Source organism: Corella eumyota, chromosome 3 (assembly GCF_963082875.1).
Source record: "Corella eumyota chromosome 3, kaCorEumy4.1, whole genome shotgun sequence".
NCBI lineage: Eukaryota > Metazoa > Chordata > Ascidiacea > Phlebobranchia > Corellidae > Corella > Corella eumyota.
The window spans coordinates 17287966-17301897 of record NC_137492.1 but is presented as its reverse complement, the minus strand read 5'-3'; the positions used below and the strand labels follow the sequence as shown (position 1 = coordinate 17301897).

The 13932-nt window shown below is 32.7% G+C and overlaps 1 protein-coding gene across 1 annotated transcript; it reads left to right on the top strand.

The window, feature by feature from the left end:
• The first annotated feature begins 337 nt into the window (after positions 1-337).
• Positions 338-12693, top strand: LOC145744651 (uncharacterized). The gene is made up of 25 exons (XM_082562555.1): positions 338-523; positions 1357-1470; positions 2131-2312; positions 2650-2775; positions 3138-3213; positions 3362-3496; positions 3818-4005; positions 4704-4845; positions 5185-5262; positions 5414-5661; positions 6243-6439; positions 6582-6706; positions 6778-7040; positions 7126-7198; positions 7282-7443; positions 7524-7682; positions 7858-8076; positions 8314-8480; positions 8543-8856; positions 9316-9405; positions 9826-10344; positions 10692-10886; positions 10997-12215; positions 12331-12480; positions 12559-12693. The coding sequence occupies exons 1-25, from the start codon at positions 443-445 to the stop codon at positions 12650-12652; spliced, it is 5316 nt and encodes a 1771-aa protein (XP_082418681.1). The 5' UTR covers positions 338-442; the 3' UTR covers positions 12653-12693.
• The last annotated feature ends 1239 nt before the right edge of the window (positions 12694-13932 follow it).

Here is a 13932-nt window from a genome sequence, read left to right as displayed (position 1 = left end):
TGCAAAAAAATATATAATTTTACTGTTATTGTATAGATTATTTACTTTATTTATTTTAACAATAAATAATCGTCAAATGTTGTCCTATATAATTTTGTTAAAAAGACAACATTAAAATTTTTATAATTTTTTTTATTTTCACCTCGGTTCAGTTGATTATTATTAACTCTATGGCAGCCTGAAAGTCGTTAGTCTGAAAAAGCTGGGGCGAGGTTGTGTTATAATTGCTGATGTTTACGTAGCCTAAGAGCTTAATTTTACTCTAAATTGATAAAATTAAAGAGAAAATACATTGTTTATTGTGATACCAATATTCTATTTACTTTTAGATGATATGACTAAGGCTGTTTCTGCTAAAAAATCGAGTAAAAATCGCAGAAAAACAACCTGCTCAACAATCTTAACGATTCGAAATAACTTTGAGAATTTATGCAAAGATATAATGAAGCTCAAGCCAGGAGAAGATAATGCTGTATGCAAGCAAGCAGAAGTTACAATGAACGGCCATTCCAGTGAAAATGAGGTAGTTAGACTTCGTTTTGTCTGACTGTCAGTTATCATTCATTAACTTGTAATATATTTATTATCTCTTATTGCTATCATTACTAACTTAAAAAACAAACTTTTTTAGACCATTTAAAAGAGGTGGTTGTTAGGTCTAATACCACAAAACAGTCGAACAATTTAAAAATGCATTAGTTCATTTTTATCAGATATATTATGTCACCATTTAATTTGGTTTTCGGTTCTTTTTAAAGCCACAATCACAGTTCACATCAAAATTAATTAAAAATATAAATGTTTTCTCCCAGATATTGTAAATATTGCTATCAGAAACACATCACATTTATAAAACTATAAAAACATTTATACCTTTCATTTACAGTTTGTATTGACTTGTAATTAAACACAATTTTGTTTCTGTATTGATTTATTTTGACAAATTGGATATAAAACACATGTAGGGGTTCAAATAATGATTAACCACAATCATTACAATCAATTGCAAACTAAAAAAACAATATTAGTGAAGTTTTTTAGTTGTAATTTCTATTTTTAGTAATAAATGTTCGCATTATGTTTTTTTTCAATTTTAATTAAAATTCTCAAACACTAATTACATTGGGAAATTATGTGGTGATAGCAAACTAGTTATTTAAAAGCAATTACTATTTATACAAAAAATCCAACTGAGAAAACTTTACAAAAATAAAATATATTTGATCTATTTTGTTTATTTATTGTGATATTGAAATCTATATTGGGCTATGAAAAACTGCAGTTGTAACTGTTTTTTATGGATTTTGTATTAATTGCTTATAACAAAAATACAAATGACAAAAATTCTTATTTTAGAAAATGCAACTGACATTAAAGTGCTCCCAAACTTTACAAGTTACAACTCCTCCAGTTTCTGGGGAAAGATGTCAACATTGTAACAAAGAATACCCACACCATACCAAAGAAACTGTAAGTTTCGTGTATTTTTTGATGTATTCTATTATTTTTATCTAATGAATTATGTTTATGTATACAACTCAATATATATATATATATACGAAACTGCGTGTTTGTTTTATTTTAGAGATTGTTGATATTTCTATTAATTTGACTATATATATTTACAATACAAAATCAATTTTTTTTAATATAATTTTTTTAGTTTTTAATTTAAGTTTTTTATCGAAGCCATATATACAGTCATATTTTATCCTAATATAGTTATAGTAAGAAACTGTTTGCCTGCTGAGGTCATTTTATTTTGTTAATAGTCACCAATGATATAAATAACTTACTATATATGCTGACTAGTTAGTAAAAAAAATATATGTTAAATATTTTGGATTTCACACCTAATATGTGTACTAAAATGTATATTTTCAAGTTGTTTTTAGTTTTGTTTTAAACACTTTAAAAATAATTATTCTGAAATGTAAGTAATGCTATGCCTTACTTAAAGATGTTCTAAAATAAAAACGGTGGTAATCAAACTAATAACCCCAGTCTTAAAAGAAACACAACAAAGTTATGCCTTTTCATACACTTAAAGATTTTATTATAATTATATACAATATAGAATAAATAACGACTAAGTAACCCAGGTATTGAACTTATCACCTTTTTTTTCAGTCTCAGCAATTTTCCAACTTTGTTCCAGTGTTGCCAACTTCTCCAAATCCTACTCAAACCTCACAATCTAACAGTTCACAACCACAATTAAATGGCAACATTGAGCCAGGAGGTAGCACACAAACTTCTTCAGGTTATATGGGGCCCCATTCTTGTAATTGTGAAGCATGCAGGGAAAGAAGGTAGAAGATTTTGTTTTATTTAATTTATAAATATGTTGCTGATTTAAAAAAAAGTTGTTACCAATGTTTAAATTATTTTCTAATTATCTGTTAGACAAGCTAGACAGAACCCAATTAAAACTTAATTTGAGTGATTTTTCTTTTTTAATTTTAAGTTATTTTTCAAGTATTTTAGGATCTTATTATTATATAGTTCAGTTACTTAAAATTTAGTAATTTTATTGCGCCAAGAAGACTTTAAATAATAAAGAAATTAATTAATTAGTTATTAAAATAATTGTAAGAATCTTTACAAAAATATGACAAATACGAAAATAATTTTATTTTTTATTTTTAGATCCTTAGAAGCGGATTATTTACGTCATGCATGGACACAAGTTAGACATTTAGTTTATTGTGCTTACCATGATCCATTAGTGTTACCTGCCCTCGATTCACAAGTTTATAAAAGTTTCGTGGAACTGTAAGTAAAATTTAAAAATCTAATAATTAATTTGTTTTAAAATCCTAAAATTGTAAGTTTAGTAAAAGTAAATACAATAATGATACAACCGGTTTTCGATCTTTTTAAGGTCTCTGAGTTTAATTCCCATTGTGGTAATATCAATATAACAGGTCAGGTTAATAACAGCAGGTCAGGTCAATATTTCTTTAAACTAATACAGAGAATGGCATCCTAAGACTAGGAATGAGAATAATTATCAATATTATATAAATTTCTTTGTATTTTTTTTTGTTTTAATATAAAGCTAAAAATGTTTAGCTTGGCCTTTATGTAATGTGGAATAGACTTGTTTGTTTAAATGTTAATTGTTTTTTATTAAGACTGGTGGCAAGAGATCCTCATTTGTTATTTCAAAGAGTTGAAACCCATGCAAGGGAATACGTTCAAGAAATCAAGGTAAAAAAACAATTGCAAAACTGTGTTCATAATGTTAAAATAAAAAGCACTACAGCAAAAGTTGTATAGTTGTACTAAATGTTCATTTACAATATCATTACCATCAATTTTTTTTTTTTTTTTGAAATTTCTTAATTTTTTCCTGCAGGGTCGCTTATTTAAACAAATGAAAACTGGAGTAAACAATCCATCACTAGCTTGTACATTTATAAACATGATGTTCGATGAATATGCAAGATTATTAGTTTCAGCAAGAACTATTTCAAAGTTACTAAGACAACTAGTAAGTGTTTCAAAATTCAATGTTTTTTTAAAATTAATTAATGCTGACCAAATTTTTAGTCTAAGCGAGGGGTTATTATATTCTTAGCTTGAAACATAAGTGATGTTATTTATGCTTTACTTAAAGGCACTTGGAAATAGAAACATCAGTAATCAAACCCATGGCCTTGGAAAAATCGGTAATCAAACCCATGGCCTTGGAAAAACAACCAAGTTATGCCCTAAATCCAATAAAAAAATTAACAAAACAAAAAAAACATTTAAAAGCCCCCACTTTTTTCAAATTTTTTTGTGGAATTTTTCAAAAATGATTTTATTTTAGGAAGAGGAGCATTTATCCCAGTTCAACCAAGCCACTTGGGAGCAGCATAATATGTATTTATTCCACAATATGATACACAGTGAACCAGTTGTTAGAAGAACGTTAAGTGAAGTATTAGGTCAACTGAGACAGGGTAGTAGCCAACATGATACAAGAAATGATAACATGTACACCGCAACACTAATAAAGTGAGTTTATTTAAATGAAAGTGTCTAAAAGCATTTCTAAACTTGTCTATAGATCTACTGATTAAAAAAAAAAATTCCAGTTAATTTGGAATTTTCAGAATTTTTTGGTGAATATTTTCTTTATATTTTTTTAAATGTAGTTTGTTGCTATGTATTTTACCTTAGCCACTTAGTCTTATTTGTTTACAACTCTCAATATCTTTATAAGTTTACTTCTTAGCCAACATATCAAAGGTCACATTTCATTATTTGTACACAACGTTTAAAGAACACTTTAATTAAACTCTTTATTTTTTTCAATATATGCTAACTTTTTTTTGTATATATCTTAATCTTCGATGCTGGAAAGTCGAATGCGCAACTTAAACATAGAGTAACATCAGTTACTCCGACCCAGTCTCGAGTTGCCTGTGGCAGTTTGGCATATTATGGATTATAATTGCATGATAATTGAGCTGCCAATTAAGTGCTGGCTCAGCAAGAGTTTATACCGCCACAGCATTAAAGCAGTTGGGATTGAACCCATGACTTCATGTGGTGTAGCAAGTGTTTTTACCACTACACCGCGCTTTTTGTATATGTGTTACTTTTTAGCATTATTGTACTAGGAGCAATACAAATAATATAATCATACCAATACTGCCAGGCAATAATTAACAATACTTCGTTCTAAAAATTTTATTATATTTTTTACCCAGATATTTAAAGTTCGATACTGACATGACTCAGATCTCAGTAGCATGGAGGGATGTACAGAAAGCGATGGACGATTATAATGATGCGAGAGTGGACCAAAAACTTGCGCAGAAAAATCACAAGTCAAACAACAATAACCATAAGGTAGCAAAATATGACGTGTTTTAAATACCAATATAATAATAAAAACAATTTTTATTAAGATAATATAAACCTATACAATTTTTTTTTAAATCATAAATTATTTTTTATTGTTAATTTATAACTTAATTATTTAGAATATTGTAAATAAATATTAATGACTCTAGTCATTACCTGCCCTGCGATTGAGATATTAATTTTTGTTATTTAGCCACAACTTGCAGCTAATAGTTGCCAGCGATAATTTACTCGCACCACAAATGGCGGTTTTGTTTTTTTGTAGGCCCGAAAAGTAGACATACTTATATATTTTTTATTAAAAACTTAAATTTATTGTTGTAGTATGTAAAGAAATGGGATGGTTGGGAGATTTGTGAAGAAATGGAAAAATTAGGAATAGCTCAAACTGTTGACCCTCCGGTATGTTCCTGTATTTACAAATTTAAAATAACTTCAAAAAAAATTTTTAACATCTTTGAAAAAGTTTTATATTTTTTTTTAATAAAATAAAGCAAAAAATGATTAAATTTTTATTCAAGTTATATAAATTTTAAAACATTTTTTATTTTAGTCATTCTTAAATCACACATCAACTACAACCCCTGCTCCAATAACCACAACGAACTCTGACGGTGTGATGTCATTCCTGTCCGACAACTTTATTAAAAACATTCGGCCACCTAGTGTTCCATCTGACGACCTTGATGGGAGTTCAGACGAGGAAATTCCGGAGATTATTCGACCTCGAGGCTTCCTCCAAGATCATCTGGATGGAGAGATTGACATCGACTCAATCGGATCTTTGTCTCCTCAACCTAGGTGAGTTTTTGTCTAAGTATGATTGGTTTTAATTTTAGGTCTGAGTATATTAAAATGAGTTTTAAGTTTGAGTATAATAAGTTTAAGTGTTAAATCTGAGTATGATGAGTTTGAGTGTTAATTCTAAGCATAATGGGTTTAAACATAAAATTGAATTGTGATGAGTTTGAGTGTTAAGTCTGAGTATAATGAGTTTAAGTATTAAATTGGATTGTGATAAGTTTAAGTGTTAATTAAGTATGATGAGTTTGAGTGTTAATTCCAAGTATGATGAGTTTGAGTTTTAATTGTAAGCATGATGGGTTTTAAGTATTAAATTGGATTGTAATGAGTTTGAGTGTTAAGTCTGAGTATAATAAGTTTAAGTGTTGGGTCTGAGTATAAAAAATGTAAGTGTTAAATTTGAGTATGATGAGTTTAACTGGTAATCTAAGTTTGAGTCTTAAATTTGAGTATTATTTGTTTAAGTGTAAAGTTTAAGTACAATAGGTTTGAGTAATGAATTTAAGTCTTATAAGTCTTAGTTGTAAATATGAGTAGTTAATATTTTGTGTGTAATTGAAACCATTTTTTCTTTTTAGTTTTGGCAAATCTGTCTTACAACCATTTTCCTCGGAACCACAAGCAACCACACTAACGACCACGAACCACTCTTTAAACCAACCATTAATCCTTCCACCATTTCCCCATGTTAAACACTCATTCCATCACCATTACCATCTGAACCATCTTCACAAAACTTACAACCATTCACCATCCTACTCTTTATCACAACAAGGTTGGTGTTTATTGGTTACAAATGGTGAAAAAATTGGTGTTTTTTTTAAGTTCTTCACCAAAAGTTTTGTATGTTTTAAGTATTCTCTTTTCAAAAAAACTTTGTTAATTTTTTTTTTAATTTAAAATCTCATTTTTACTAGGGATTGTCTCGTCTGAAGCTCAAGTAACTGAGTTAGACTCGACCGAAAGTGACTCAAAAGACGTGAGTGAAAAAGATAAAGAAAAACTCGCTCAGAAAACTTACGAAGCTTATCAAAATTACAAGGCAAGTAAAAAGTAAATAAATTCTCAAAATAAAAAATAAAAAAATTTTTTTGAAATTTTTGATTTTTGTAGACCCCAGCAAATTACCCAACCGACTTCAACCTGACCTCTGCTTATCGTTACTTACCCCCTTTTGAGCCCCCCTCTGACAACCATCGACTCTTCCCCAACCTTACCCCTCCTGGTGATGAGTTTTTTAATCCTGGATCACCCTTGACAAGAAAATGTCGATATTTCTCCTCTTTGTCGTCACCTAGTGAGGGAGGCTGCTCGTTGCATCAGAAAAAATTGACCGGAGAAGAAATGGCAAGAAGAATAAAAAGAAAAATTGCAAAGTTTGTAAAAACTCAAATAATAATAAAATAAATAATTTTGGTAAAATAATAATAGTCAAAAAATAATCTGGATTAATATTTTTAGACACAAATATCATAAAAAGACTGGAAAAACTGAGCCGAAAACTGACATTGCAAAAAACAAAACTGATGATAAGGTAGTAAAAACAAAAATTTTTTTTATTATATCTAATTTTTTTTACATTAATTTAAAAAAAATGAAAATTTTGATATTTTTAAGGACACTGACAAAAAAGATGAAGATCAAAATGAAGAAGAGGAGGAGGTAAGAAGCAGTGATCAGGAGGGGGATGACGAAGAAGATCCGGAAGAGGAGGATTGTGGATGTGTTCAATATTTTACCAAATCTCAACTCAATAAAACTCCAGGACTTTCATTTCCAGTAAAAAAAAAAATTTAATTTTTTTTTGTCAAAAAATCTTAAAATTAAATTTTTTTAAAAATTTTTGATTTTATTTTAAGGACCCGAATGATTACCAAATGCCAGTGAATGATTTAAATGAAAGCAACCTTCCTTGCAGTTGTAATGAATGTGCAAAGTTGGTTGCTTGCTTAAACTATGGAGAAAACATGAACAACTTGAACCATTCTTCTAACCAACAACATCAGTTCTATAACCCAGTATAACTTTATAATTTTTTTACCCCTATTTTTAAGGCATTTTCATATTTAAAGCATAGTTAGATAACTTTGTAAATTAAAAACTTTCAGACAAAAATTCAAAAATCAAAAAAACTCTTAAAAAAATGAACTATTTTTTATAATTTAAAGAAAACAAAACTCCCTTTTTACCCAGGAATATCACCCTATGATTCACCCCCATTTATACGAGCTACCCACTCTCAACACGAACCCACAACATAACCCCCCAGTTCATACCTTGCCACAGGAGGGAGATAAGGAGGTGTACAACAACGTCGAACTATCAACACCTGATTGGGATTTAGGAAAGTTGTTACTGAGCCCGAGCGGACAAAACTCAAACATTAATGATTGGTCGATGGCAGGACACCAGGTGGGGGAGTTTAAAGTATTTACCCTTAATTTTAAACCATTTTAACAGCGATAAAAAAGTTTTTGGCAATGAGCCAATACTAACCATTTTTTGAGCCGAAACTCTTTTTTTTGATTTGACAATATACCTTTTAAAATTAACCATTGTTGTTGTTTTAAATAAACCACTTTGCTGATTTTTTTAAAAATAAACCACTTTTAATTGGTTAAAAACTAACCATTTTTTCTTTTCTGGTAGGCATGGTTAAATGGTGCTGGTACTGGAAATCAAACCATCCTTCCCCAGCATTTAACTTCAGCGTTTCAACAGTATTTTGCAGGTACACCCCAGGGTTTTCTCCCAACCCCCTTTTTGATGGAACAACCTCCTGCTAGACCTCCTGCTATTCCACTCGAGACAGAAAGGTAATTTGAAATCTTTAATTTTTGGGGAATTAAAATTTAATTTCCTAATTTTTACTTTTCAGGCTGATTGACGCTTTGAACCGCACCAAACAAAATCCCTCCACAGCACCAAACACCAGTATAGAAAACACCAGTACAACTACCCCACACCAACCACACACCATGACACCATCATTTCCGTACCCTCATTTTCCGACACCATTTTCCGTACCCTCTTTTCCCACCCCCAATACCCAGGAAGGGGGGGCGTGCACCAGCTCAGCCCCATCCTTAATTCAACCCATTAGGTTTCATCCAGGCACCAGTGGGGTCAGTGTAAAAGAGGGGTTTACCCATTCAATTCCTGTCAACTTTGCGGAACCAAATTCAGTTCCATGTAAGTAATTATATCTATATATTTTTTTTTTGTATCCCCATAAAGGGATAGATTTTTGAAATTTTTATCAGGTAGGGGTGTGTAATTGGGACAGGTTTGAGCTATCCGTGAACGCCGGGCTCAAGGGCAATAGTGCGCCTCAGTGAAACCTTTTGGCTTATAGTCCGGCGCCGTTTTAACCACACTACCATAAATATATATATTTTATGTAAAATGGAGCTTAGTGGACAAGAGATATATTTATATATATATCTATGTCCAATTTACAGCTTTCACAATTAAAAAAAAACTGCCGTTTGTGGTGTGCGGTTAAATAATTGCGGGTAGGTAAAACTTAAGAGTTGGAACTATATTATGACACTTAAAACTCTGATTACAGTGCAGACGACTGGTTAAAAAAAAATTTAATGATATAATTTTACCAGGTGAAAAAATTTTCAATTTTGTTTTAATTTTTAGTTTCCCAAGGTGAGAAAGCAAGTCCATTTAAACAACAATGCTTGCAACATAATATTTTCCACACCCCCATTCCTGTTCCAGCCAGTTCAGGTACAAAACAAACTGACTTATAATAAGAACAGGCAGCGTGATGTAGTGGTAAGAACACTTGCTACACCACCATGAGGTCGTGGGCTCAATCCCCACTGCTCTCATGCTGTAGCGCCCTTGAGTAAGGCGCTATAAACGGTATGAACTCCTGCTAAGCCAGCACTTAATCAGCAGTATAATTATCGGGCAATTATAATCTATATAATATCCCAAACTGCCACAGGCAACTCGAGACTGGGTCGAAGTAACTGATGTTACTCTATGTTTAAGTCGCGCATTTGACTTTCCCACATCGAGGATAAGCTATAAACAGAATATTCGAATAAAAAAAGTCAAATTTAAACCACCTAAACCAATTAATGTTCAATTTAAACCACCTAAACCAATCAATGACTCTAAAGATTTTTTCTTTAATCTAAGGTTCCAGTCCTCCTTTTATCTCTCAACACAACAGTGCAGTCAGTTCCAACTCAGTTTCACAAACCACAACTCCATTACACACGCAGCAAAAAATTCAATCCCGCAAGAAACTGGTCGCTCAGAGCAAGTTGTCCAAGCAGCCTCGCAACCAGCAAATTCTAAACCAGCAGCCACACACCAGTACAGACCAAGCACCAGACACCAAGACCAATTTACCAATAAAAAAGGATAGTACCGTACCACAGCAACCACAAAAGCAGCGACAAACGGTGCCTAAAACAACGTCAGCAAGCACCCAGGCATCTTTTCCGGAAGCACCTAAGTCTACAAGTGCCACTGACCAAACCCAAACCAAGGATACCAGTAAAGGCAATGTAAGTTCTGGCAAGCCTGTTCAGTGTAGTGAGGGTAATACTAACGGGACAAAACCGACATTGCAACCTCAAGCGCATCAACATGTCGTTCATAACCACTCGCATAATGATATGCAGGGCGGGGAGTGCCAGCATATGCACGGAGGTAAGCATTAAATTAAGTTCATTTTTTTTTGGTATATATCTTCATCCTTGATGTGGAAAAGTTGAATGCAGGACTTAACGTAGAGTAACATTAGTTACTCCGACCCAGTCTCGAGTTGCCTGTGGCAGTTTGGGATATTATAAATTATAATTTTCAGCAGAAGTTCATACTGTTTATAGTATCTTACTCAAGGGCGCTACAGCATGAGAGCAGTGGGGATTAAGCCCACGACCTCATGTGTGGAGTAGCAAGTGTTCTTACCACTACACCACGCTGCCGGTTTAATTTCTTAATTTTGTTTTAATTATTTTTAATTTTTTCCGTCAGTTTGTGATTTTTTTCTTTAGCAAATGGAAATTCGTCGTCGAACAGTAGTTCTGGTTCTGCCAACAATGGAAACTGCAAATATTGTAATTGTTGTTATTGTGAGTTCTTCGGGAACGGGGGACCCCCGCAAGCCCCCACGAGTAAAAACTACCAGGAAATGAGAGAACGATTAAGAAGAAAATTGAACAACAATAATAAGCTTAAATCAAATGAAGGTACAACAACTCTTTATTTATTTATTATTTGCTGTTGATTTTATATTAATATCACAAATTTTAGAATTGAAAATTTTTTTTTTTAATTTTTTTTTATGAATATTTCAAAGATGGAGATGGGGATTGTGCTTCTGAAGATGTTGCATCAACAACATCCCACTCTCCCGACAACTTAAAACCCCAACAAGAACGCTCTGTTGAAGAAATTCTCTCTTTTATCGAGGGCGGGGAAAAGGGGGAGGAAGACAAGAGAAAAAAGGCAGCCAAGAGAGCGCGACAAAAGCAGAGAAAAGAGATGGACAAGAAAAAGGAAGTAGAAAAGACAGTGGAGGAAAACGGGAAAAATAACAAGAAGAAAGAAGAAGAGGCAATTGTAAAACCGCCGGAACCGTTTAAATTAGAACCCGAGACACAGGATAACAGCATCAAGCGGAAGAAGAAGAAGAAGGGGAATAAAACCGAGGATGTTGAAGTGAAAACTCCAACAATTACGACAACAACTGAGGTAGTTACGGAGGAAAATGTTTTACTCGCTAACAGAAAAAAGTTAATAACAGACACAGCAAAACAAGAACGGATGAAAAAATTCCCAATCGAACAAAAAAAGGAAGCACTGCAGAAGATTATTTCTCTTCCGAGAATCGAGGAACCCAAACAAGAAGCAGGTAGCAGTTCTGGTACTGCTCCAAGGCAACAGAGGTTGATGAAATCGACGACTTTTTCATTGAATGGTCCTCCGGTGAGCAAGATGGAGCTGGTGGATGTAAAAGCTCCTGAGAGATTAATGACAAGTCTGGAGAGGGTGGAGGCACAGTATGACAAAGTTAGAGCGATGAAAAAGGAGGAACATCGTAAAATGTTTGCTGAAATGGCAAGAAGAAAACAAGCGAAAATCGAGCAGAAAATGAACCCCCAGCCTCCTCCGCCACAACCCCAACCACAGTCTGACACCATGCAGCCACTCGAAGTAAATGATTTAAGTCAGCACGAGTTAAAACGAAGGCGACACACCCCCCGCAAATACACCGGGGAAAAAAAGTTCCCGTTTGGTGAGGACGGAGTTGCAAAAATCGCAGGGAAAAATCCTGAGCTATTACACAGCACGACCGGATTTAAAGCCAAAGTTAAACCAGATACTAAACCAACTCAACCTATTGTGAATGGTGCTTCTGTTAAAACGACTAACCAAAATTCGAACAAGAGTACAATAGGCAAAGGTGCAAATGTGAAGCAAACAAAACCCATTGAACCGAAAATGGAAAGTAATCCACCAACAAGTAATAATACAAGTGGATCTTCTACACCAGAGAAAGCTAATGATGGTGATAGGTAAATAACAAAATAAAATTCTGAAAGTGAATCAAATTTTTTCCATAAATTTCTAAAATTGGAAAATAACAAAAATTTTCTGACAAAAAAAATTCATAAATTGTTTTTCTTTTAGTAAAAATCGCACCAGAAAGCAGCGAAAGAAGAATAGAGTGAAAGGAGACAAAGGAACAGTCATGGATCAAATCTTTCTTCCTCGAGGAACACAGGAAAGTGAGATCAACGACATGGATGATGCTGAGAAGGAGATCGAGAGGTTCAAGAGGTAATTTTTTTAAATTTGTTAATTATTATTTTTCAAAAGAATATGTGAAATTATATTTCAACTTTATTATTTTTTTAGATTCTGTTTGGACTCCACCGTTCTTAACAACAGGAAAAAAATCACAGTCAACTGGAAAGATGTGACCTTCAAGAAAAACCACACGGCCCACTAAAAAAAAAAAAAAAACCCACATGGCCCACTTTACCCATTCTACTCCATATGGCTTCTAGTCTTATAAATGTTATCTCATTTTTCAGATATGGTTTATTATGTAACTAATAGGGTTGCTTTATATAGGTTGTAATAGTAACATTAGTGTTTTTTTAGACTTTCTACAAACAATAAAGTAATATTTATCTCTTAAAATAATGTCTAATATACTTAAAACAACATTTTAAAGTATGTATGGTAGTAGTTTTATTTATTATCAAAATAACTGAATGGTAGTGACGTATAACTTGTTGAGTTTTTTTGCCTTTTTTGAAACCTTTGTAATTTCGTTGCTAGTTCAATATATTGTAGTAGAGAGAATGCGATATTATGTATTTATTTACCATATCTTAGCTGGTGGCTCGCATTCAGAATTTAACTTTGGCTTTCTCTTGTATTTTTTGGTTTGCTCTTTTTTCCTTTTTGTGTTCTTTCGCGTTTTTTTTTCCATTTTTGTACGTTGCCAAGTTTGCTTTCTTAGACTTCACCGGTCACTTGCAAAGCACAGTTCTCACCAAGGCTGTTTGGAGACTACTTCAGGCTGTTGAAATCACGAAATAACCCTGTAACACCCATGTACAGCCTGTCGTGCATATTATTATGTAGAAACCTGTTTCATGTTAAAGTTTGTTGTTTTTGTTTGTGGCCAAAAGCAACAACGCTGTTTTGTGGATACTAATGTTATAATATATGAGATATTATCATACTGGCAATAAATGTTTTTGCTGTTGAATATACCTGGTGGTTTTTTTTAACATTGTTGGGTCACTTCCGGCAGCGTGGTGTAGTGGTAAGAACACTTGCTACACCACACATGAGGTCGTGGGTTCAATCCCCACTGATCTCATGCTGTAGTGCCCTTAAGTCAGGCGCTATAAACGGTATAAACTCCTGCTGAGCCAGCACTTAATCAGCATAATTACCGGGCAATTATGGTCTCTATAATATCCCAAACTGCCACAGGCAACTCGAGACTGGGTCGGAGTAACTTATGTTACTCTATGTTTAAGTCGCGCATTCGACGTTCCCACATCGAGGATAAAGATATATACAAAAAAAAAAAAAAAAACTTGACCCAAAGTAACTTTATTAAACAATTTATAAAAACAAGCTATATAATTCGTACCGTCCTCCTGCTTTTCAAACTTAAAGTAAGTTTTAACTGTATTTGTTTCCATTTGGTGTATATTATCTGACATGGTAAGGCCTAATTCAATGACAAAAGCATATTATATTAAAACT